This window comes from Dipodomys spectabilis, unplaced genomic scaffold (genome assembly GCF_019054845.1).
Source record: "Dipodomys spectabilis isolate Male_0828 unplaced genomic scaffold, ASM1905484v1 ptg000082l, whole genome shotgun sequence".
Classification (NCBI taxonomy): Eukaryota; Metazoa; Chordata; class Mammalia; order Rodentia; family Heteromyidae; genus Dipodomys; species Dipodomys spectabilis.
In genome coordinates this window covers 4,039,479-4,066,451 of record NW_024870759.1, presented here as the reverse complement: position 1 = coordinate 4,066,451, position 26,973 = coordinate 4,039,479, and the positions used below count along the sequence as shown (strand labels likewise).

At 40.1% G+C, this 26,973-nt stretch overlaps 1 protein-coding gene across 1 annotated transcript in view; it reads left to right on the top strand.

The window, feature by feature from the left end:
* Positions 1-24,868, top strand: part of Maob (monoamine oxidase B) — a 116,801-nt gene extending 91,933 nt beyond the window's left edge. Inside the window, exons 8-15 of the mRNA XM_042683653.1 lie at positions 574-733; positions 7,121-7,217; positions 11,368-11,421; positions 17,228-17,285; positions 18,414-18,511; positions 22,383-22,494; positions 23,043-23,105; positions 24,270-24,868. Coding sequence (XP_042539587.1) covers positions 574-733; positions 7,121-7,217; positions 11,368-11,421; positions 17,228-17,285; positions 18,414-18,511; positions 22,383-22,494; positions 23,043-23,105; positions 24,270-24,422 — 795 coding nt within the window. The 3' untranslated portion in view covers positions 24,423-24,868. The remainder of the gene's footprint in view (positions 1-573; positions 734-7,120; positions 7,218-11,367; positions 11,422-17,227; positions 17,286-18,413; positions 18,512-22,382; positions 22,495-23,042; positions 23,106-24,269) is intronic.
* The last annotated feature ends 2,105 nt before the right edge of the window (positions 24,869-26,973 follow it).

Sequence of the window (26,973 nt, the reverse complement as noted above, 5' to 3'; positions counted from 1 at the left end):
CTCTCCTAAGAATATCCTCCTTTGTTCTTCCTGTGTGATGCTTAGAGTTATGTTTTATTAATCATGTCCAAGTGTAATTATTTGTCTTTTGCTATCCATTGGATTAATTTTTAGGTTTATAGACATGGTTTAGTTATTAATGAGGGAAAATATGCAGCCTATATTTCTTTGGGTCTGGCTTTACATCACTTAATACAATTTTTTCCAAGTCTGTCCATTTCCTCAGAAATGGGTCAATGTCATTCTTTCTGATGGAAGTATAGAATTCCATTGTGGATATGTACGACATTTTCTTGATCCATTCATCTTCTGAGAGACATCTGGGTTGATTCCATATTTTATCTATGGTAAATAATGCTGTGATGAACATGGTTGTGCTGGTGGCATTAGTACAGGGTGGTTTGTTGTGATTTGGGTAAATGCCCAGGTGTGGGATTTGTGTGTCCTAGGGGAGTTCTATGTTTAGGTTTTTGAGGAACCCCCATGCTGCTTTCCAGAGAGAGAAAGAGAGAATCATTAGGAAAAAGTAAAACAGCAGACCAATGACTTTCAACCACATTGCTTTTCTTTCAGGCTAAATATGTAATTAGTGCTATTCCTCCCATTCTGGGCATGAAGATCCACTTCAATCCTCCTCTGCCAATGATGAGAAATCAGCTGATCACTCGGGTGCCTTTGGGTTCTGTCATCAAATGCATGGTTTATTATAAAGATCCCTTCTGGAAGAAAAAAGGTAAGTAGTTTTCTGATACAAAGACTGTCAAAAGAAGGTCCAAACATCTATTTGTTTGGAGCTATTTCTATTTAGAATTCTGGATATAAAATGTTTGTCTAGGTTTTAACTATATTTCTAACAAATTAAGTATATTAGAGGCTAGGTATAGTGATATACATCTATAATCTTAGCTCCGAAGACAGTGACGGTAGGAGGTCAACCTGCACAAAAGTACAATATCCTCCCTGAAAACAAACTAAAAGAAAAAGAGCTGAGAGCTTGGATCAGTGGTAGAGCAACTGCTTAGCAAGAACAAGACTGTTTAAAGCAAATAACTTACCTTGGAATATGCCCAACTATTATTTTTAATAATTCACTAGAAAGCTTATTTAATCCTCTCACCAAATCCTGTGAGAATAGGTGATTACATTTTCAAATACATTTTTCAAAAGCATGCATTACTAAAGCCATTTACAAAGATGAGGATTTAGGTTGGAGGTGTGGCTCAGTGATCGTATACTTGCCAAATGTGCAAATTCCTGGATTCTATCCATAGCATGTGTGTGCATGTGTGCATGTGTGTGAGCATGTGTGTGTGCACGCACACACACACATGCACACATGCACACATGCACACACACAAACACACAGTGATGATTCTGGGAATTTCTAGAGTGCCTCCTGTTAGTGTCAGAATTCTACTATGCTAAATAAGATTTATTTCTTTATCCGTATATAGTCATCAGGTGTCCTACTATTCCAGGTCAGTGAGCACACAGGAATGAATACCCACTAGAAGTACTGTATTCTGCAGTGATGTTGAAGATCACCTCTGCTTAATACTTTAGTCTCTGGCTACATGTGTCTACTGAACCTTTGCAATACAGCCAGTGACACCAAGGGACTGATTTTTTTCACTTCATTTCATGTTAACTGCTTTAAATGTAAATGTAGGTGGCTGAGTGGGGCTAATAGAAGCAACATCCAATAGCACAATCTTATAGGAGGATGTGGCTCAAGGGATAAAGTGCCTGGCTAGCAGGTGTCAGGCCCTGAGTTCAAGCCTCAGCACTGCTAAAAGAATCTGTATATGTTGCAGCTGTTTTTCTCTTCCAACTAAATTATCATATATATATATATATATATACATACATATATATATACATACATACATATATGTGTGTATATACATATGTATATATGTACACATATATACATATTTACATGTATATGTATATATGCATATATACATAGGATTTTTCATTCTGTTTTTCATACTTCTGAAAAAATGTATTTTTATAACTATAAAACATACAAAGCAGACTTTTATTTTGACAGTGCTGGAGTTTGAATTTAGACTTCCATGCTTGTTAGACAGGTACTCTATTGTTGAGCTATGCTTCCAGCACTTTATTCTGGTTACTTTGAGATTGGATCTCACTTTTTGCCCAGCCATATGCCTGAATATTGACCCAGCAATGACAGATGCACACCACCAAACAGCTTCTCCCATCAAGATAAGAGTATAGTAGCTGGGCATTGATGTACATTCCTATAATCCTAGGTATTTAGGAGACTGAGATCTGAGGCCTGAGGTTTGATACCAGCCTTGGCAAACAAATTCATGAGACCCTTATCTCCAATTAACCATCAAAAAGCTGGAGGTAGAGGCATGGCTCAAGATAGTGAGTGAAAAAAGCTGAGCATGAGCTTGAGGACCGAGTTTCAAGCCTTACTACTGGCACATCCACATGAAAATAGATGAAATATAGTGAATATTTTTACCTGGGCTGGCCTGGCACTATGATCCTTCTGATCTCAGCTTCTCATAGTTGTGATAACAGGTGCATGCCACTATACCCAGCTATTGGTTGAGAAGGGATATCATGAACTTTTTCTCAGGTTGGCCTTGAACTGTAATCTTCCCAATCCCAGGCTCCTGAGATAGCATGAGCCACCATGCCAAACAGATTTTTTGAAAAGCTGAAATTAAAATCTAAAAATTTCTATCATTTTTCCTGTTGTTTGAACATACAATTTTGGTGTACATACCCTGCTGTAACAGCATTATTTTTTGCCATGCTGATTCTGGGGCTTGAACTCCAGGCTTTGTTATTTTTCCTGAGCTGCTTCTTTTTTTCTCAAGGCTAGGGCTCTACCACTTGAGCCACACTTCCATTTTTTGGCTTTTTGGTAGTTTATTGGAGATGAGTATCTCATAGACTTTCCTGTCTAGGCTAGTTTCAAACAACAATCCTCAGATCTCAGCCTCCTGTGTAGCTCAATTACAGCCACCGCTGCCCAGCTATAGATTTATATTATGCAGTTATACACTATTTTAGTCATTACAGCTGTATTGTATATTTTCATATTTGGTGGGACAATCTCTCATATTTTACTTATTTTGTCTTTAGTTACCCTCAACTGTTCTTCCACACACTATGCATAGAAAGCTCCTGTTAAATTCTCTTATTCTGAATCTCCCTCTTCATCAATTTCCACAGCTACAATATCTTTTCTGTTCTCTCACATGATGTTCCTTAGTGCTTATTGGGAGGTTTCCCTATTTGATGATCATTGTCTTTTTTGTTCCTTCTGGTTGCTTGCTTGTATCTGCTTTTATCTTTGCCTTTACCTCTTAAGTGACACAATAGAAATTCCAAGAATGATGCAAGGTCCCATCTGACTTGGCTATGGCATTTTTAAAATCTGTTTCTCCAAGTGCATCTGCATGGCTGAGACCACCATTGCTCTGGGAAAGAAGCGTCTCTAGGGGGCCTCTATCGGAAAATGGTACCTCCACCCTGCCCACCTGGCATCTGAGGCTCATTCCATATCCTGCCAATGGAGCCTTCCATAATCAGCATGAGCCCACCCTTCTTCCTCGCCTGCTTAGAATAGGTGATTCCTGACCTTGTTTTTCTGCCAGTGCTAGCTAGAACTTGAACTAAGGGCCTGGGCATTATCCCTGAGCATTTTTGCTTAAGACTAATGGCTCTACCATTGAGCCACAGTTCCACTTCCAGCTTTTTAGTAGTTAATTGGAGATAAGAGTGTTATGGACTTTCCTGTCCTAGCTACCTTTGAACCATGATCCTCAAATCTCAGCCTTTTGAGTAGCTAGGATCACAGGTGTGAACCACCAGTGCCTGGCATAGGTTCTATATGTTGTTCGTTTGTTGTTTGCTTCTTTGTTTAATAGACATGACACATTTCTTCTTTAGTCTCTTCTCACCTGAGAGGCATGCAAGTGTCTGGGGCATTGATTCTCTCAGGAACATGCTGAGGAGGGATATGGGAGAAGCCATATGGGTGATTTAAGCCTCTGGTGTGTCTGCTCATACACAAGTACACACAAAGGATAGGGAGCTGTGTGCCTCCAAAGTTTTTCCCATTTTGAGATCATCTCATTAGCTTTGCTCCATAACATTTGTTCCAGAGTCTTCCACCACAATTTTGTTTAAACAACCTTACATTTGCAAGTAAAAGTGGAACAAGAGGAGGCGTATACTGCAGCAGGATATTATTAGAGCATTTTACATTCTAGCTTGACATTTTCACCCCTTTCTCTGTTACAGTCTTGGTTAAATCACAGATAAAAGCATGCCTCCCCCATAGCCATGGAGGGGTTGGATTGGTTCCAGGACCCCCATGGAAAACAAATAACCTGGATGCTCAAGTGCCTTAGATAAAATGGTATAGCATTTGCATAAACCCTATCTATATCACCTCATACACTTTAGGTCATTTCTAGATGACAGAATATCTGCTAATGCACTGTCAATGCTGTGGCAATAGCTGTTCCTGTGCTCTTTAAGGTACCACAACTAGCAAATGGGCTGGACGTGTTTGGAACACATGTCCTTCACAAACATTGGGTATTCAGTCTTCCTCTTTCTAAAAAAATATTATAAAAGTTATGTACAGAGGAGTTACAGTTACATAAGTCGAGTAATGACATTTCTTTTTGAACAGTGTCATTCCTTCCCTTGTTTTCTCCCAGTTGTTCCCTCCAGACTCCTCCTTCCCCACAAGCTGTAGAGTTCATTTTCAACATAGTGTCTAGTGAGTATTATTGCTGCATTTGTTCACCCTTTGGTCCACCATTTATGTGTCTTAATCTCAGTCTTCCTCTTGACAAGTATTTTCAACTCACAGTTGTTTTGAATCTACACGTGTAGAACTTGCAGATGTTGGGGACAACTGCATTTTCTTCAAGAGAGGGAAGGGGAAAGCACTTTTTGTTTTTTGGGTCCGGTTGTGGGCCTGAACTCTGGGCCTGGGTACTGTCCCTCAGCTCTTCAGCTCAAGGCTAGCATTCTACCACTTGAGCCACAGTGCCACTTCTGGCTTTTTCCCCCCTGCTTATGTGGTGCTGAGGAATCAAACCCAGGGCTTCATGCATGCGAGGCAAGCACTCTACCACTAAGCCAATTTCTCAGTCCTTAATTTTTTATTATATTTAAGTCGTTATACAAAAGGGATTCAATACAGCCTATCAGTTTGTGAATACAGTGCATCCTGAGCCATGTCACCCCTTTTATCATTCTCCCTCCATCTGCCCCAAGCCTACCCATCCCCTCAAGTTACTTCATTCCACTTTCACATATGTACACTGACTATTATGATTGCTTTTGCTCACCTTTCCTCTCCTTTTATCTGCATCCTAATTATTCTTTTTTTTCTTTGTTGCTATCCTTTTTTTATTGTGAAAATACCATACAGAGGGGTTACAATTACATGGGCAAGATAATGAGTACATTAATCAAGCATTGTTGCCTCCTCCTTTGTTTCCCCTTCCCATCCCTTCCCATCTCCCCACCCCCACCCCCACTCTCTTCTTCTCCCCCCCACCCCCCCCCGTACCAAAGTTGTAAAGTTCATTTTTCAACATAATGTCTTGTACATCTCATTGTTGCAATGGGTCCACCTATATCCCTATTTAAACAATTTGTTTTTTCCTTCCCCTCCACAAATTATACCAACATCAAATACAGTGAAAACAGGGGTTATACAGTGGGGTAGGGGCATGCAAAGCAACAAAGAAATCATCTTATAAATATGTTAGAAACAATAGCAAGAAAGAAAAAATGTTTGAATCCCTATCTTGGGGTTCATTTCACCTAATATCAACTTATTTGACCTTTTCTGCTTGTCTCAGACATATACTAGTTGTTGCAAATGAGGGAAACCATGGGACCCTATGTTTCTTTGGGCCTGGCTTACTTCACTTAATGTAATTTTTTCCAAGTCTTTCCATTTCCTAACAAATGGGGCAATATTATTCTTTCTGATGGAGGCAGAGAATTCCATTCTGTATATATACCAGATTTTCTTGATCCATTCATCTACTGAGGGGCATCTGGGTTGGCTCCATATCTTAGCTATAGTAAATAATGCTGCAATAAACATAGTTGTGCTGGAAGCTTTAGTATGGTCTTGTTTGTGATCATTTGGGTAAATGCCCCAAATGCATCCTAATTATTCTTGAGAGGAAATATTCTTAAGAAGTCATGTTTGAGTTGCAGGTTTGAGACTCTATGGATTTTGGTTATCCATGTTCTTTCTGCCCTATTTTCAGACAGTCAAAAATATTTTAAATAAAACAAGAGTCAGGTGTAATTAGTGTACATTTGTACTCTCAGCTACGGGTAAGTTGAAGCAAGGTCACTTCAGCCAGGAGTTTGGGGCAACATATTGAGATCCTGTTTGTAAAATTTATTTAAACAGTATAACTGGATTTTCATAAAACACAAACATCTAGTACTTTATATTTTGCAGAATGGATGAGTATTTCCACTGAACATTATTTTGTTGTTTACTTATTTACTTATCATGCTCTTACTTAAGGCTTAAATTATTTAAAGCTTAAATTCAGGGCCTATTACTTGGCTTTTTCACTTGCAGTTGGTACTCAGGCTTCCAGCCTGAGTTTTTGCTGATTAGTTAGAAATGAAATCTCAGACTTTTTTGCCCATGCTGTCTTTGAACTTCCATCATCTGGATCTCAACCCCCTGAGTAGCTAAAATTACAAGCCTGAGCCACCAAAGCCCAGGTTACATCATCTCTTTTATTCTGATTTCTTGTGAATAAAGAAATATGGGATACAAGTATTAACAGCAAGGAAAAATAGATTTCATTAACTGAAATTGACAGTATCACATGGCCCTATAGTTGGTAAAGAAAGGCTCATGTGGTTTGATTCCCCCCTCACACCCCCCACAAACATTGGCTACTCAATCTTCTTAATATCCCTTTGGTTTGCTATCATAAGTTTAGAATATAATATTTGATGGCATTCTATAATATTAATCTTTGAGATTCTCCAATTGAAAACAGTGCTTCATTGCAAGGATAGTGGGATAAGATGATAAACAAACTTCTCCATTTTAACCTTCTCCAAGATTTCTGTGGAACCATGGTCATCGAAGGAGAGGATGCACCAATTGCCTACACCCTGGATGATACCAAACCTGATGGCAGCTGTGCTGCTATAATGGGGTAAGACATAATGACTGTATTCATGGTTGGCAAGATACTGAAACATTGTTAACTTCATCCCAAACTTTGTGAAATAAATTTATTCAGTGATAGTCCTTTCCAGATCCAGCCAAAGAAACCTTTTTTTTCGATTGAGAAAATACCATTCAGAAGGGTTACAGTTACATAAGCAAGGTAATAAGTACATTTCTTATCAAGCATTATTGCCTCCTCCTTTGTTTCCCCTTACCATCCCTTCCCATCCCCCCATCCCCCCAGCCACACCCCCCTCCTGCACCAAAGTTGTAAAGTTCGTTTTTCAACATAACATCTTGTACATCTCATTGTTGCAATGGGTCCACCTGTATCCCTATTTAAACAATTTGTTTTTTCCCTTCCCCTCCACAAGTTATACCAACATCAAATACAGTGAAAATAGGGGTTATACCGTGGGGGAGGGACATATAAAACAACAAAGAAATCACCTTATAAATATGTTAGAAACAATAGCAAAAAAGAAAAACCGTTTGAGTCCTTATCTTGGGGTTCATTTCACTTAACATCAACTTGTCTGACCATTTCTGCTTGTCTCAGACATATACTAGTTGTTACAAATGAGGGAAACCATGGGACCTATGTTTCTTTGGGCCTGGCTGAACCTCCTTGAAAAAGAGCAGCAAGATAAACCCCAATCCAGTAGACAGAAAGAAATAATTAAAATTAAATCAGAATTAAACTAATTAGAATCCAAAAGAACCATAGAGACTGGGAAGGTGGCTCAGTGGTAGAGCGCTTGCCTTGCATGCCTGAGGCCCTGGGTTCGATTCCTCAGCACCACATAAGCAAAAAGAAAAAAGCCAGAAGTGACGCTGTGGCTCAAGTGGTAGAGTGCTAACCTTGAGCTGAAGAGCTGAGGGATAGCACCCAGGCCCAGAGTTCAGGCCCATGACCGGACCCCCCCCCCCCATAAAAAAGAACCATAGAAAGAATCAACAAAACAAAGAGTTGGTTCTTCAAAAAAATTAACAAAATTGATAGATCCTTAGCAAATCTTACCAGAAAAAAGAAGAGAACCCACCCAAATAAATAAACTCAGAGCTGAGAATGGAAACATCACCAAAGAAACAAACAAGATTCAGAACATTATAAGGGAATACTTCTCAAACCCTTATGCTAATGAGTACATTTCTTGTCAAGCATTGTTGCCTCCTCTTTTGTTTTTCTCCTACCATCCCATCCCTCCCACCTCCTCAACTATACTCCTCCCTGCCTCCCACCTAAATTGTAAAGTTCGTTTTTTGACATAGCATCTTGTACATCTCATTGTTGCAATGGACCAACCTGTATCCCTATTTAATAATTTTTTCCCTTCCCTTCCCCAAATTATACCAACATCAAATACAGTGAAAACAGGGGTTATACCATAGGGGAGGGACATACAAAGCAACAAAAAAAAATCACATGGTACCTTATAAATATGTTAGAAACAATAGCAAGAAAGAAAAAATCATGACTTAACATCATCTTATCTGACCTTTTCTGCTTGTCCTAGACATATACTAGTTATTGCAAGTAAGGAAACCATGGGACTTATGTTTCTTTGGGCCTGGCTTACTTCACTTAATAGAATTTTGTCCCAAGTCTTTCCATTTCCTAACAAATCGGGCAATGCCATTCTTTCTGATGGAGGCATAGAATTCCATTGTATATATGTACCACATTTTCTTGATCCATTCATCTACTGAGGGGCATCTGGGTTGGTTCCATATCTTAGGTATGGTAAATAATAAATCCCCCAACAATAAATCCTCAAAGAAACTACTGCCCAATAAATAAGTGAGCTAAAGACTTAAAGAGAAACTTCTCTGAAGAGGAAAGAAGGATGGCCAATAGACACATGAAGAAATGCTCAACCTCTCTAGCCATAAAAGAAATGCAAATCCAAACAACATTGAGATTCCACCTCACCGCAGTTAGAATGGCTGGAATCTAGAACTCTAATAACAACAGATGCTGGAGGGGATGTGGACAGAAGGGAACCCCACTGCTTTGTTGGTGGGAGTGTAAACTTGTTCAACCACTTTGTAAAGTAGTATGGAGATTCCTCAAAATACTCCACATAGAGCTTCCCTTTGCCCCAGCAATCCCACTTTTGGGCATTTACCCGAATGATCACAAACAAGACCATACTAAAACTACCAGCACAACTATATTTATCACAGCAAAGAAACATTCTTATTGCTTCTTTTTCTCAAGGTCTTTATCTAGAGAACAAGTAGAATTCCCTAAAATTAAAAAAAATTGTTTCAGTTTTTTCTTGATATTTATTTCTAGGGAAGATATATTTTGATGAACCCTCCTTTGGTGAAACACAATACTAAGAACTTTCTTAGGTTGTTTTCCTAAGAGAGTTTCTTGTAGAGGTAATGTGGCTATTCAGTGTTGTCTTAGTCTTTTTGTGTTGCTGTAATATAGTACCTGAGACTAACTTATAAAGAAAAGAGGTTAATTGTAGCTCACAATTTTGGAAGTCTAAGTTCATGATGCCAGTATCTTCTTGGCTTCTGGTCAGGGCCTCATGCTGTTTCATGCATAGTGGAAAAATAGAAGTGATCATGTGCAAGAGAGGACAAAAGAGAGCAACTAGAGAAAGCCAAACCAGCTCTGTAACAACCCATACTAGCAAGAGACACTCCACAGTTGCTTTTAGTATATTAAATCCTTCCACATGGACAGATCCCTCCAAACCCTATATGTCTCTTAAAGGTCCCACCACCTCTCAATACCACCACATTGGGAATTGAATTGCATCATGAGTTTTAGTAGGGATAAATATTCCAAATCATAGAATGATTTATGTGCAATACTGATATTTTCTAAGATTCACAGGAAGAAACCAAGTCCAGCTTTATCCACACCTTGGCAGGAAAGAACTGAACAGATGGAGGATGTCTTGAGGGCCAGTACTGACCCCAAAAGATGCTGGAGAAGCTAAAACTAAGATGATCACTAGGACATGTGTGTGTTTATCTCATAATAAACCAAGAGGCTGGGCTGGGAAGGTAGCTCAGTGGTAGAGTACATGCCTTGCAAGCATGAGGCCCTGGGTTCGATTCCTCAGCACCACATAAACAGAAGAAAAAAAAAGCCGGAAGTGGCGCTGTGGATCCAGTGGTAAAGCGCTCGCCTTGAGCTGAAGAGCCGAGGGATAGCGCCCAGGCCCAGAGTTCAGGCCCCATGACTGGCAAAAATAAATAAATAAATAAATAAACCAAGAGGCTAGGCACCAGGGGCTTACATCTGTAATCTTAGCTACTTAGGAGACAGATCTGAGGATCTTGGTTCAAATCCAGCCTAGCCAGGAAATTCTGTAAGACTTATTTCCAACTTACCAGCAAAAATCTAGAAGTAGAGGTGTGTCTCAAGTGGTAAGGTGCCAGCCTTGAGTGACAAAAGCTCAGGGATGGTGCCAAGGCCCTGAGTTCAAGCCCCATCCATTACAGGCAATTTTTTAAATTAAAAAATAAACCAAGAAAACAACAGGAAGTTGAAAAACATCATGGGGCTAGAAATTCATCAGAAATGAGAAGAAGAAAGCTCAGGAGATGACCAGAGAAGGCAGATCCAATGAGAAAGGACCAAATGGAATGGGAGCTCAGATGCAGCCTTCCTTGGCATTGAGACCCAGGGCTCCTTTATATCAGCTACCAGCCTGATGAGGGGAAGAGAATAAGTCATGTTGTTATCACAACAGGAATCATAGCCAGGCCTATAGTAAACAGTCCCTTGAGTCCCCAAAGCCAGAGGTGTTCTTCAGTGTCAGGAGGGCAACATGGAAATGGTAAAAGTGGAGGATTGGAAGGTGGTGTAGTGGTAGATTGCTTGCCTCGCATGCATGGGGCTCTGGGTTCGATTCCTCAGCCCCACATATGCAGAAAAAGCAGGAAGTGGAGCTGTGGCTCAAGTGGTAGAGTGCTAGCCTTGAGCAGAAGAGCTGAGGGACGGTGCCCAGGCCCCACAACCGACAAAAAAAAAAATAAGCTAATGTAGAAATTACTTCTTCTGGCTAATTTTTAACATTGTACACTGGGCAGCTGAGTAGCTATAGAAATGAGAGCAGGATGAAAAGAAAACATTAATTTCTTCCCCTTTTCTCTTTTGTGTGTTTTAGATTTATCCTTGCTCACAAAGCCCGAAAACTGGCCCGCTTAACCAAGGAAGAAAGGTAACCAAAAAGTGCTTCCTCTCCCTTCCCTCTCCCCTTCTCTCCCTCATTTCCTTCCTTCCTTCCTTCCTTCCTTCCTTCCTTCCTTCCTTCCTTCCTTCCTTCCTTCCTTCCTTCCTTCCTTCCTTCTTTCCTTCCTTCCTTCCTTCTCTCCTTCCCTCCTTTTCCTTCATTTCTTCCTTCCTTCACTCCCTCCCTCCTTCTATCCACCCCATTCTCCTTCCTTCTCTCCTTCCTTCCTTCCTTCCTTCCTTTCCTACCTTCCTTTGTTCTCTTACTTCCTCCTCTCCCTCCTTTTCCATTTCTTTTTTCCTTCCTCCCTCCTCTTCTTTCCTTTCTCCCTACTTCTATCCCTCTCATCCTCCATCTCTCCTTCCTTCCTACCTTCCTTTATTCCATACCTCCTACCTTCCTTCCTTTCTCCTTCCTTCCTTGCTTTCTTACTTTCTTCTTAGCCTACTTGCTTGCCTCACAATTTTGTTTAGTTCTGAGCTTGCCAAATGCCTACAAAAACATGCACTGCACCTTCTATGTCTGTTAAATTAATTATGAGTCTCCTATAAAGGTGCAAGGCTGATAACTGAGCAAACAAGTATTCGTTAATATTTATTGACTTTATTGTACAAATGATACCATGTTAAGAATGCAGAGACAGTGGGAATGGATTTATCCCAGACACTAAAAACTGACTTGTGCAGGAGATAAGCAGGTAAACAAATTACTGAGTCAGTGAGCAGCACATGGGTGAGGCATAGCAATTAGAGATTATAGTTGCAGAAGGACTGATTTCTATAGAAGTGACAATCTCTTCTGGCAAATAGTATTAATTTATACTGCCAGTTCTATATTTCCACATCACTACTGAATCCTTATAAACTAAGAGCCCTAAAGGGTGTTATGGTATATGTTCTCCCTTCTATCAGATATGATCTTCCTTGACCACTGCCACCACCACATGTGGCCTGGAATATGAACATTTGCTCAGAACGCACAGCTAAAGATGTTTGGCTATGATAAAAAAAATCACAAAGGTTAGGAATGCTTGGTCCTCAAATGCTTGGTCCATTGCTGGATCTCCAGTGCTTAGAGCAAATGGGCTCTTTTTTCCCCAATATTTACATTTATTTCCCATCTTTCTTTTTTATTTTTTATTGTGAAAATACTGTGCAGAGGGGTTACAATTACATGGGCAAGATAGTGAGTACATTTCTTATCAAGCATTGCAGCCTCCTCCTTTGTTTACCCTTCACATCCCTTCCCAGCCTCCCCCCACCCCCCACCCAATCCTCCCCCCCTCCCCCACCAAAGTTGTAAAGTTCATTTTCCACATGACAACTTGTACTTCTCATTGTTACAACAGGTCCACCTGTATCCTTATTTAAACGACTTGTTTTTCCCCTTCCCCTCCACAAATTATATCGACATCAAATACAGTGAAAACAGGGGTTATACTGTGGGGGAGGGACATACAAAGTAACAAAGAAATAATCTTATAAATGCGTTAGAAACAAATGTATGAAAGAAAAAAAAACATTTAAATACATATCGTAGGGTTCATTTTCCTAACATCACCTTATCTGACCTTTTCTGCTTGACTCATACTAGATATTGCAGATAAGGGAGACCATGGGACCTGTGTTTCTTTGGGCCTGGCTTACTTCACTTAATAGAATTTTGTCCAAGTCTTTCCATTTCCTAACAAATGGGGCAATGTCATTCTTTCTGATGGAGGCATAGAATTCCATTGTGTATATATACCACATTTTCTTGATCCATTCATCTACTGAGGGGCATCTGGGTTAGTTCCATATCTTAGCTATGGTAAATAATGCTGCAATAAACACAGTTGTGCTGGTAGCTTTAGTGTGGTCTTGTTTGTAAACATTTGGGTAAATGCCCAAAAGTGGGATTGCTGGATAATAGGGGAGCTCTATGTGGAGTCTTTTGAGGAACCTCCATACTACTTTCCAAAGTGGTTGAATAAGTTTACACTCCCACCAACAATGAAGTAAGGTTCCCTTCTGTCCACATCCCCTCCAGCACCTGTTGTTATTAGAGTTCTTGATTTTTGCCATTCTAACTGGGGTGAGGTGGTATCTCAATGTTGTTTTGATTTGCATTTCTTTTATGGCTAGGGAGGTTGAGCATTTCTTCATGTGTCTATTGGCCATCCTTCTTTCTTCTTCAGAGAAGTTTCTCTTTAAGTCTTTATCCCATTTATTTATTGGGCAGTTGTTTCTTTGAGGATTTGTTGTTGGGGGATTTAATTTTTTGAGTTCCAGGTATATTTTAGATATGAGACCCTTGCCCGTTGTATGGCTAGTGAAGACCTTCTCCCAATCCGTAGGCTTTCTATTGATCTTGCTAGCTATGTCCTTTGCCATGCAGAAGCTCTGTAACTTCATGCAATCCCCAAATGGGCTTTTTTATACTAAAAAAATTATATGTTCTTTTATGAAGTACCTTTTTGTTGAATGTAATTTAAAGTGATCAATTTTGAGAATTCAAAATCTCCTTATGTGTTTGCTTCTATATCTAAATTTAAATTTTATTTCACAACTCTGCCTAATTGTTCTTCTGCTATGTCAAGTTATTTCATTTATGTAAAGAGGTTGTTATAGCGAGGAGAAGAAAAAATCAGGCATGTTTTGATGGTATTGAGGTTTGAACTCATGGTCATGTGCCTGTTAGGCAGTTATTTCAAATATTTTTAGTAGAAAGAGTTCCTGCAGCTGGGACGTGGTAGCTTATGCCTGTACTCCCAGCTTCTGAGAAATCTGAGATCTGGAGGGTCTCAGTTCAAAGCAATCCCAAAAAGAAAGTTTGTAAGACTTCATCTGTAATTAATCAGTAAAATGCTGGACTAGAGACATGACTCAAATAGTAGAACCCCAGTTGAGCAAGCAAGCTCAACAAGATTCCAAGATCATGAGGTCAAGCCCTGGACTAACATTACACACACACACACACACACACACACACACACACACACACACACACACACACACACACACGGGGTCAGGGGAGAGTGAGTTCCTGAGTTTCTGGATTTAAAGCATGCTAATAATAACAATAATACTCTCTCTCTATACACACACAGACATATATATTGTACTATTGTACATATGTGTGTGTGTATATATTCAAACTTGTGGGCAGGAACTGCAGGAAGAATCTGGGGGAAAGCAAAAGAAGGAGTAACTTTGTCCAAAAAAAGAAATGCACACATTACCTGAATTGTGAAATGGTAAACCCTCTGCATAACATCTTAATAATAACAGTAAGATTATATTTTAATATATATAGATAGATATTCAATATTCCCTTTATTATTACTATTCTATGAAAAGAGACTTGAAATAACAGTATATATTTATTGAAATAGAGTTGTCTAATCTTACCTTAATTGAGTAATTGACTTTTTTTTTTTGGTCAGTCGAGGGGCTTGAACTCTAGCCTGGGTTCTGTCCCTGACCTCTTCAGCTCAAGGTGAGTGCTCTACCACTTGAGCCACAGCACCACTTCTGGTTTTCTGTTGGTTAAGTGGAGATAAGAGTCTCATGGACTTTCCTGTCTGGGCTGGCTTTGAACCATGATCCACAGATCTCAGCCTCCTGATTAGCGAGGATTACAGCTAATTGACACATCTTATTTGACTATAATTGTTATCATCTAATACCCCAAATAGACTTTACAGCTACAAATTTATTGCTCATTTTTTTTAGTCCAATGATTGGGTTTGGAAATTTATATCACGGTTTCTCAAATCTGAGAATCATTCAGAAGGTTTGTATCAACACAGATGATTCTTTCTTTCTTTCTTTCTTTCTTTCTTTCTTTCTTTCTTTCTTTCTTTCTTTCTTTCTTTCTTTCTTTCTTTCTTTCTTTCTTTCTTTCTTTCTTTCTTTCCTTCCTTCCCCCCTCCCTCTCTCCCTCCCTCCGTCTCTCTCTCTCTCTTTCTTTTCTTTCTTTCTTTCTTCCTTTATATATATATTTATATTATTGTAAAGATACTGTACAGAAGTATTACAGTTTCATGAGTAATGTAATGAGTTCATTTCCTATTGAGCATTGTTACCTCCTCCTTTGTTTCCTCCATCATTCCTTCCCTCCCCTCCTTCCCAAGTCCTCCCTCCCCCCACCCCTGACATTGTAAAGTTCGTTTTCAATGTAGTGTTTTGTACATCTCACTGTTACAATAGGTCAACCTGTATCCTTATTTCAGAATTTATTTCCCTTCTCCTCCCCAAATTAGAAAAATGTATATACAAGATGCAGGGCACCGGAATCAAATACAGTAAAAACAGGAGTTACACCATGGGGGAAGAACATAAAGAAACCCAAAAATCACATACCTCATTATAAGTACATTAAAAACAACAAACCCTTTGTGTTCCTATCTTGGGGTTCAATTCGCTTAGCATCATCGTATATGGTCATATGTACATAGTTTTTTACCTTTTCTTCTTGTCCTAAACTTATACTAGTTATTGCAAATAAGGGAAACCATGGGACCTATGTTTTTTTGGGTCTGGCTTAACTTCACTTAATATAATTTCTTCCAAGTCTTTCCATTTCCTAACAAATGGGATGGTGTCATTCTTTCTGATGGAGGCATATATATATATATATATATATGTATATGTATATACATATATATATATATGTATATGTATATACATATATGTGTGTATATATATGTATACACACACACAGACACACACAGACACACACAGACACACACACACACACACACACACACACACACACACATATATATATATATATATATATCACATTTTCTTGATCCATTCATTTACTGAGGGGCATCTGGGTTGGTTCCATATCTTAGCTATGGTGAATAATGCTTTGATAAACATAGTTGTGCTGGTAGCTTTAGCATGGCCTTCTTTGTGATCATTTGGGTAAATGCCCCAAAGTGGGTTTGCTTGGTCATAGTAGACCTCTGTGTTGAGTCGTTTTTTGGGGGGGGGTCCGGTCGTGGGCCTGAACTCTGGGCCTGGGCGCTGTCCCTCAGCTCTTCAGCTCAAGGCTAGCACTCTACCACTTGAGCCACAGCGCCACTTTCGGCTTTTTTTTCTGCTTATGTGGTGCTGAGGAATCGAACCCAGGGCCTCATTCATGCAAGGCAAGCGCTCTACAACTGATCACCTTCCCAGCCCCTATGTTGAGTCTTTTGAGGAACCTCCATACTGCTTTCCAGAGTGGTTGAACAAGTTTACACTCCCACCAACAATGCAGTAGGGTTCCCTTTTGGCCACATCCCTTCCAGCATCTGTTGTTAGATTTATTGGTTCTAGCCATTCTAACTGGGGTGAGGTGGAATCTCAATGTTGTTTTGATTTGCATTTCTTTTATGGCTAGAGAGGTTGAGCATTTCTTCATGTGTCTATTGGTCATTCTTATTTCCTCTTCAGAGAAGTCTCTAAGTCTTTAGCCCACTTATTAATTCTGGTGTAGAGTGATATATAAGGATGTAGCTTTAGTTTTCTACAGGTATTTATCCAATGTTGAAAGCACCATTTAATGAAGAGGCTTCTTTTCTTCCATTCTATTTTTTTAGCTCCCTTATCCAAGATCAGGTAGCTATAGGTCTGTGGATTCATTTCTGGGCCTTCAGCTCTATTCTATTGGTCTGCACGTCTGTTCTTGTGCCAGTACCAAGCTGTTTTGATTACTATGACTTTGTAGTAGAGTTGGAAGGGAATAGGTATATTTCACATTTCACTTTTTCTTTCTTTCCTTTCTTTCCATCATCTCCACTCTTCTCATTTTTTTCCCCTAGGTTAAAGAAGCTTTGTGAGCTCTATGCCAAAGTTCTAGGCTCAGAAGAAGCTCTACAGGTAAGGCACTTCTTGACTTTTTCCCAGGCGGGAAGATAGATCTTGTGCTGCCTGAAGGTGTGGTGGGATCAGGTATGTTTGTGCACACAGGGCCTTATGCTCAGGTTTTTGCTGCTAGACTCATAGCATCTGCACAGGGCAGGCACTGGTTATTCTGGAGCCAGGGCAGGTCAGTCACACTGCGCCATGCTGTGATGCTACTCTGGCCCTTGATTTCAGAGCTCTACTTGGAGCTGGACATTGAGACACTCTGCTTCTAGTTCTATCAAGGAGTAAAAAAGAGGGTGCATCTGCTATCCATGGGAGATTCCTAGATCCTGGCATCCAAGATGAGAATCTCAGGTGGGCACTGGTGCCTCATGGCTGTAATCCTAGCTACTGGGAAGGAAGCTGAGATCTGAGGATTATGGTTCGAAACCAGTCTTGGCAGGAAAATCTGTGAGACTATTGTCTCCAATTAACTTCCCCCAAAAGTTGGAAGTAAAGTTGTAGGTCTAGTGGTAAGTGGTAGCTTTGAGCAAAAGAAACTCAGAGACAGTGCCCATGCCCTGAGTTCAAGCCCTAGGACTGCTGTGTACACAGACACATCAAAGATAAATGTCTCATTTTTGTACATAAAATACCACTCAATCTATCCACGGCTGGTTAAAACAGGAATGACCTGATCTTTCCCTCCTGGATGACCCCTTCCCTGCCTTGTCTTTCCTTGAAACTTAGGGATCAAAGGAAGACTAGTTGATAATGTCCAGCAACCAGCAGAGTTTCTTAGAACTTTTGACAGTAGCCTGGGGGGAAAAAACCAACAAGCTGAATGTGGTGGGTCATACCTATAATCCCAGATCCCAGATCCTTGGAGGTAGGATAAGGATCTGAGACTTGCCTAGGCAAAAGTTCATGACACTATATGAAATACATACTAAAGTCAATGGGGAAGTACTGAGGTTTAGGGCTCACAGCTGGTATTCTACCCCTTGAGCCATGCCTCTAGCTCTGCTTTTTGCTGGTTATTTTAGATGAAATCTTTCTGACTTTACTGCTCAGTCTATAAAATATACTGGACTATGATTTATTCTTCACTAGGAATCTTTCTTTGCCTCTCCCTTAGACTTTTGTCCCTTTGTTTTGCAGCCAGTGCATTATGAGGAGAAGAACTGGTGTGAGGAACAGTATTCTGGGGGCTGCTACACCACGTATTTCCCACCTGGGATCATGACACAGTATGGAAGGTAGAGTAAATGTATACCTTGATCCAAAATCCAAACCCTCAATAGGTTCTTGTGATGTGGCTTTTCTCTCTGGTTTATGGTAAAAGAAAAGGAAAGAAAGAAGAAAGTAAAGAGAGAAAGAAAGAAAAGAAAAAAAGAAAAAGAAAGAAAGAAAGAAAGAAAGAAAGAAAGAAAGAAAGAAAGAAAGAAAGAAAGAAAGAAAGAAAGAAAGAAAGGAAGGAAGAAAGAAAGAAAGAGAGAAAGGGGGAAAGAAGGGAGGAGGAGGAGAAGAAGAAGGAGAAGAAGAAGAAGAAGGAGGAGGAGGTAGAAGAAGAGGAGGAGGAAAACAAAGAGTGAAAGAGTGAGAGAGAGAGGAGAGAGAGAGAGATAGATAGATCTCAAATTTCACTATGGCTTTTCAGGGTTTCAGGACTCTTGAGAATGGAGTTATTATAAATCTGCTCCCTGGTACTGCTTCTCATTCATCATCCCTCTGCAAGAAGAAACCCCAATCCTTAAAACCAATAAAGGTTGCTCAAGAAGGACAATTTAGACACCAAAGGGTTTACTTCCATTGTTAGAAGAATGTCCTTAGACATTGCTGCCCTGGGCACACCAGTATGGGCATAACATTGGGAAAGCAAGATAAATTCTAGCCAGGCTGTAAGGAGACTTAGGTTCCATTCTGACTGCCACAACCAAATTTGCCATGGTAGACAAGCTCATTTTCCTTAACTTACTGATGAGAAAACACAAGATATATACAGTGGGCAATGATAAGTACATAGGGTCAGAACAAGTGTTACTTTTTAACTACTTAATTGAGGTATAATTATACACTATACAAATGGCCCCCTCAAAGGGCAAGTCACTGATGTCCAGTTCATTGTATTACATGACTATAACAAGCCTGAGTTAATGATCAGAGGTATTCAAAGTGATCCACAAAGCAATAATTTAATGCCAAGAACTCCATATCAACAAAACAGGAAATATACAGTGAGTGAGAGGAGCTTGGGAGTACACTGCAAATGGGGTATGTAAATGGGAGTGGTCATCCATCTCTCCAAAAAAAAACAGATGAAACATTAAAACCTGCTTTTCAGAAGAAGTATAATGGATTTGCTCAACACATTCCTTATCTTACTGCAGATGGCAAAATGCCATCCAAGAGAACATTCTGGGGCCAAAGTGTACTACCTGATAAGCTAATGGGCTATTGCCAAATGTTAGATATGCTGAATGTGGAGTACGTCAATCACTGTTTTTACCCAGATGCTTAGTGCCAACTGTTTACCAAGGACTGTGTTGGAAACTTTCATGTCAAGTACGGCACTCCATGCTGGGAGCAAACAGGATTGTCGTTGGTGCTGATTTGATTCCTGTAAGCAGAATCTGAAATGATATATCATCCTTGGGATGAACAGTTTGGGAAGGGAGGGAAAGGAAGTAAGAATGCTCAGAGGGAAATGTTAACAGGGTGATAGAGTCTCAGTAAAGGCTGAATCTGGCTCCCTAAGGAGCCCTGGAACTAGAATGGTGGTCTCAAGAGTGGTCTCAAAGGCTGAGAATGTGGCTTATATGGTAGAGTGCTTGCCTAGCATGCATGAAGCCCTGGGTTCTATTCTTCAATACTACATAAGCAGAAAAAGCTGGAAGTGGCACTGTGGCTCAAGTGGTAGAGTGCTAGCATTGAACAAAAGAAGGTCAGCTCCTGAGTTCAAGTCCCAGGACTGGCAAAAAAAAGAGTGGTCTCAAATAGGGCTTAGGGGGTCAGGTCTTTATAGATCCATGATGATCTATCACTGAAGGTGCCTGCTCTTGGGAGAGAAGTATGATATTGGTGAGGTTGTTAGCTGCAGTGAGGGGAAGTCTTCAAAGAGGGTCAACAGGCTGGGGAGGTGGCTTAGTGGTAGAGTGCTTGCTTACCATGCATGAAGCCCTGAGTTCTGTTCCTCAGTACCACATAAGCAGAAAAAGCCAGACGTTGTGCTGTGGCTCAGGTGGTAGAGTGCTAGCCTTGAGCAAAAGAAGCTTAGGGAAGGTGCCAAGGAGGCCCTGAGTTCAAGCCCCAGGATTGGCAAAAGTAAAGGGAGCCAACATCAAAAGGCCATCTTCCAGTGACCTTCCTAGCACCTGGAATAAGTCTTTCATTATTAAAGAGGCCTGGATGGTGCATCACAGTGTCCACAATATCCACACAGTCTTATCAGCAACATGGTGAGCAAAATTGGTGTGGTGAAGATGAAGGTACCTTGATGAATAATTGGCACCCAAAAAATGGACACTGTTACAATTTGATACAGTGAAGCTCAATCTTAGGGTACTTATTGGCAAAAAGCCATAAGACTCATGAATTTGTTCAATATTACTGATAAAGAGCCAAATGTAATGTTGCATGTCTATAATCCCAGCATTTAGAAGGCTGGGTCAGGTAGATTGTGAGTTTGAGGCCAGCCTGGGTTATATAGTGAGACTCTGCTTCAAAAAAAAGTTATGATCATTTCAGTGGCGAATTTAAACTGTGTAAATCCTTAGGCTAACTCACAGTCCAACAAAAATGACTACCAGGAAATGAGTGCTCAAAAGATAGGGTGTGTATGGGGTCAAGGGGTGAGGAGTAGAAAAATGAAGAATACAGTCATAAAACTCAATGCATAACTACAAAATTAAGAAAATTGAGAGCAGGGGTAAGGTTGAGAGGAATTGGGGAGAACAAAAAACGGGGTGCCATTGATCAAGATGCCTTGTATTCATACACTGTTTTGTTGAATAGCAACTTTTTGTACAGTATAAAGATAATAAAAATATAACTTAAAAATGTTATAGATGGAAACAATCTTAGAAATCATTATTAGATCATCCTCTTTAAGAAATTGGGGAACTGGGTGCTCGTGGCTCATGCCTGTACTCCTAGCTACTCAGAAGGCTGAGATCTGAGGATCACGGTTCAAAGCCAGTCAAGGCAGTAAAGTCCGTGAGACTCTTGTCTCCAATCAAGCACCAGAAAACTGGAAGTGGCACTGTGGCTCAGGTGGTAGAGTGCTAGCCTTGAGCTGAAGAGCTCAGGGATAGCATTCAGGCCCAGAGTTCAAGACCCACGACCAACAAAAGAGAGAGAGAGAGAGAGAGAGAGAGAGAGAGAGAGAGAGAGAGAGAGAGAGAGAGAGAGAGAGAGATGTGGGGGAAACAGAGCTCAATGAAAAGTGAATAAATACAATTTGAATAGTAGAATAAATAGATGGGAATTGGGCACACATCTTAGCATGTCCAGAGCTGATACTTCATTCAGATGAAACAAATACATAATTGGAATCCATCAATGTCAGGTCCTTTATCTATGAAGTATTGGGGCTGGAATGGACTATAGCTTTTGTTGGGCTAATTTTACTTGGTTTTTGATTAGAACTGAAAAGAACTGTAACTTTGCCGATTGTCCTTTTTCAAATGCAATGCAACTAATTGCCATTTTAGTCATCTTTTAGTTTATACAGAATAGGGCTGGAGAAGAATTAATGTTAGCAACAATTTCATATGATATTTGGGTTTATAATAGCTATTCAAAAGGCTACTTGGTAATGATCCATTTCCATTTATAAAGTATAAGACATGAATGTATGCTTTTATATGAATGTATATCCAATCAGATCATAGTATAAAGCAAAAATTTAGCAATATATGGTCTTTGGTTAAATTCACATTACCACTTGCTTTTGTAAGTAAACTTTTATTGGAAAACAAAAATCACACACGAGCTGGAGGAGCCAGCTCTGTGGATCATTATTCCACAGTTGACAGAGTTCTCCTTAAAGTTTTGAACTTGAAGGAACTGACTAGCCATGGACCTTTTGGGACAGGTTGCTAGCTGCATGACTTTGCTTTTTATCCCTAGGGTTCTGCGCCAGCCAGTGGGCAAGATTTTCTTCGCGGGCACTGAGACTGCCACACACTGGAGTGGCTACATGGAGGGGGCTGTGGAGGCTGGAGAGAGGGCTGCTCGAGAGGTAGGGCCCAAGGTTAGGGGCTCTGGGGAAGAATACTACTCATGGTCCTGAACAGATTAACAGTATCTGAGATCCTGGATGACAATTCCCCAGGACCCTCAGCTAAAGACTCAGGAGACACCATTATAATGGCATTTAGAGGTGAAGGGAACATTTTAACCCAACAGCAATAATGAAAAAAAAGATCTGACGTATCGTCTAAGGTTAAAATAAAAGAGTACATGAAATTATACTTGAGAGATAGCTTGGGTCTGTATTGTATGATCAAACATGTTTATATTAGGACTCAGAATTGATTATCTCTCTTGGCAATCCCTCTGTTCTCCTGTCCTATTAAGTCATGTTCACATTTTCCAAACTTTACAGTGAGGTCAATAGTCAGAACCTCTTGTACCATAGCTAAAAGACCTTTTTGAGTCTTTTAAAGGTCAAGTATTGTTATTTTTGATGGCTATCCCAAGAGACAGTCACTTACTCCCTTCTTTAAAGAGTAAATTAGAAGATAGGACCTGTGTTGCTTCTCACTGAGGTATACTGTTTTATTTCAGATCTTGCATGCCATGGGCAAGATTCCAGAAGATGAAATCTGGCAGCCAGAACCAGAGTCTGTGGTAGGTTACATTTCTTAAATGTAGACATCTTTCCTCAAAATCAGTGTTTTGCAAGGATACACTTGTATCAATTCCACATCCCTTTCCTTAAGTAATTTGACCCGTGACTATTTAAATGGGTGCTATGAGTGAAGGCAGGGGTGAGAGGTTTGGTTGAACTCAGTAGAGTCTGAAGGTGTTGCTCAGTGGTAGAGTGCTCTCTTAACATGCCCGAGTCTTGACATGTCTGATGTCCTGGGTCCCATCCTCAGTAACACACACACACACACACCTAAAATATTCAATGAATGTCTGTTGAATAAATATCTGACTTGATGAATCTTAATAGTAGGTAGAGGGAAAAAGAAAACTACATTATCTCTTGTGTGAGGCAAAGGGATGGAATAAATCTTGGGACTTATTTAGATTAAAAATCCATTCTCAATATGCTTATCATGTTTGTAATAAAAGCCCAGGAAATTTCCCCTGGCTAAAAGGAAAGGTACACAGCAGACAGATAGAGTGAAAAGCTGCTGTAGCAGACAAGAGTCTAAAACATCAAAGTGACACACATGGTTGGCTTATGGTTGTAATACTAGCTACTCAGAAGACTGAGATCTGAGGCTCCCTGTTCAAATCTAGCTTAAATCTGTGAGACACTTAACCAGCAAAAAAGCAGAAGTGAGGTGTGGCTCAAGTGTTAGAACACCAGCCAGAGACTAGCCCTGACACTCTAAAATCATCCTTCTCCACCTTCTGCTGGAGATGGAACTATGGGCTGGGAAAAAACCTTCATTTATTTTCTCAACAAATATTTGTGACAGACGTGTGCCCACAATTGGCTTTGTAGTCAGAAGCACACTCTTGGGGCTCCAGGACAGGTGGGGGAAGATACATACCCCCTGCCCCCCTCCCCTGCCAAAGTTCAAGTGTAATAGAGACAACATACCAAAGGACAATGTAAAACGAAGGGGCCATCTCAGACTAGGGGGGATTGCAAAATGGCTGAGATGAAGTAAAGGACCCAGTGGAAAAGAGGGGAGAGCAATTTCACTGAAGGAATGTCAGGTTTAATAGCCTAGAGGTTGGGAAGAATGGGTCTCTGTAAGGGAAGTAGGGGAAATACAGACTTTCTGGAATAATCCTCATAAATCCTATGTTAACACAAATGTTCTCTGAACCTAGGATGTCCCTGCACTGCCTATCACCACTACCTTCCTGGAGAGACATTTGCCCTCTGTGCCAGGCCTGCTGAGGCTGATAGGATTCTCCACCATCTTTTCAGCAGCAGCTCTGGGCTTCCTGGTCTACAAAAAGGGGCTGCTTCTGCGCATCTAAGGAGACCCATGTGAAACCATACCCTTCTTGTACTCTACTTGGGATTTGGGCCTGGGAAAACAATTACAATAAAATTCATGGAAGTCATAAAGCATGCAGAGTAAAGTCGGGGGATCATGGGGATAGGTCAGAACACAGGAGATACTTCATGCTGGTACCTGGTTAGCATCCCTTACCTGCCTTGCCATTCCCAAGTTCACTGCCCTCAGAATCTTGCCCCCTCCTTGCTGCACACATGACTTTTTTCACATGCCTGTGGTCTTGTGCTTGTCCTTTCCTCCTACATACAATATCTTCACCTCCCTGATTTTGCTACACTTGACTGTAGAGCTTTGTATTGTTATAGCCAGAAGACCTTAGACATCATCTGGACCTCACCTTTTATTTTTATTTTTATATTTTTTTGGTTGGTTGTGAGGCTTGAAATCAGGGACTAGGTGCTGTCCCTGAGCTGTTTCTAGTGCTCTACCACTTTGAATCACAGTTCTACTTCTGGTTTTCTGGTGGTTAATTGGAGATGAGTCTCATGGACTTCTCTACCCAGGCTAGTTTTGAATCATGATCCTCAGACCTCAGCCTCCTTGGAGTACCTAGGAGTATAGATGTGAGCCACTGGAGTTCTTTATTTTACAGTTGAGTAGACTGAAACCAAGGGGGGAAGAAATTCAACACCCAAAGTATACAATAAAACACTGGCATCTGGGTGGGTAAAACACAAGTTCAGTGCTTTTTCCTCCTTCCTGGATGCAGTCCTCAACTGCTTTTCTCCACCCCTACCACAGTCACTGATGCGTCCCTTTGTGGATTCACACCATACTAAGGCTTTCCTGTGCTCAAATGCTATTCAGTATATGTCCTTATGTCTTGTAGTCTGCATAGTGTATCTGATTTTAGTTGTTTTGAGAGTAGGAAACTGTTGTCTTGCTTTTCTTCTGAATCTCACATGATGTCTCAATACAAAGGTCAATACACACTTGAGTAATTAAAAATAAAGCTGATTGACCAGATGTCTGCGGTCTTTTTTCTTTTTTTATTATTTTTTATTTTTTTGTGAAAATACTGTACAGAGGGGTTACAATTACATGGGCAAGATAATGAGTACATTTCTTATCAAGCATTGTAGCCTCCTCCTTTGTTTCCCCTTCCCATCCTTTCCCATCCTCTCCTGGCCCCCCACCCAATCCTCCCTCCCCCACCAAAGTTGTAAAGTTCATTTTTCAACATAACGACTTGTACATCTCATTGTTGCAATGGGTCCACCTGTATCTCTATTTAAACGATTTGTTTTTTCCCTTCCCCTCCACAAATTATACCAACATCAAATACAGTGAAAGCAGGGGTTATATCGTGGGGTAGGGACATACAAAGCAACAAAGAAATAATCTTATAAATGTGTTAGAAACAATCGCATGAAAGAAAAAAAACATTTGAATACATATCTTAGGGTTCATTTCCCTAACATCAACTTATCTGACCTTTTCTGCTTGACTCAGACATACACTAGTTATTGTAAATAAGAGAAACCATGGGACCTATGTTTCTTTGGGCCTGGCTTACTTCACTTAAAAGAATTTTGTCCAAGTCTTTCCATTTCCTAACAAATGGGGCAATGCCATTCTTTCTGATGGAGGCATAGAATTCCATTGTATATATATACCACATTTTCTTGATCCATTCATCTACTGAGGGGCATCTGGGTTAGTTCCATATCTTAGCTATGGTAAATAATGCTGCAATAAACATAGTCATGCTGGTAGCTTTAGTGTGGTCTTGTTTGTAAACATTTGGGTAAATGCCCAAAAGTGGGATTGCTGGGTCATAGGGGAGCTCTATGTGGAGTCTTTTGAAGAACCTCCATACTGCTTTCCAAAGTGATTGAACAAGTTTACACTCCCACCAAGGATGCAGTAAGGTTCCCTTCTGTCCACATCTCCTCCAGCATCTGTTGTTATTAGAGTTCTTGATTATAGCAGTCTAATTGGGGTGAGGTGGTATCCAAGTGTTGTTTTGATTTGCATTTCTTTTATGGCTAGGGAGGTTGAGCATTTCTTCATGTGTCTATTGGCCATCCTTCTTTCCTCTTCAGAGAAGTTTCTCTTTAAGTCTTTAGCCCACTTATTTTTCTTGTCTTTCTTTTTCTTTTTTCTTTTTTGGCTAATGACTTTGAAGGTTTTGACAGACCAAATCAAGATCCAGTATTAGGCATATAATTGTAATGTGAAAGCATCTAAGCAACATTTTCTCCAAGTATGAATGTGTGCATTTTGATTGTGTGAGCCATTATAGGTACTACATGTGTGAGCACTTGGTTAATGATTTATAATGATGTATAAAAGACACAGTTCCTTGCTTTCATCTCTCCCAAAAGCTGTCTAAATAATAGACATGTTAATATGTAAAATGCTTTAGCTATTAAGATAATTATATTTCAGTTGACCTTTCATATTCCTTATCAGTGCAAGACTTTTTACTATGTATACTCATTAATTTAAAACTACAGCTTTACAGTCCATTAAATCCTATTTGATCTACTTTTTAAATTAGCTCATCA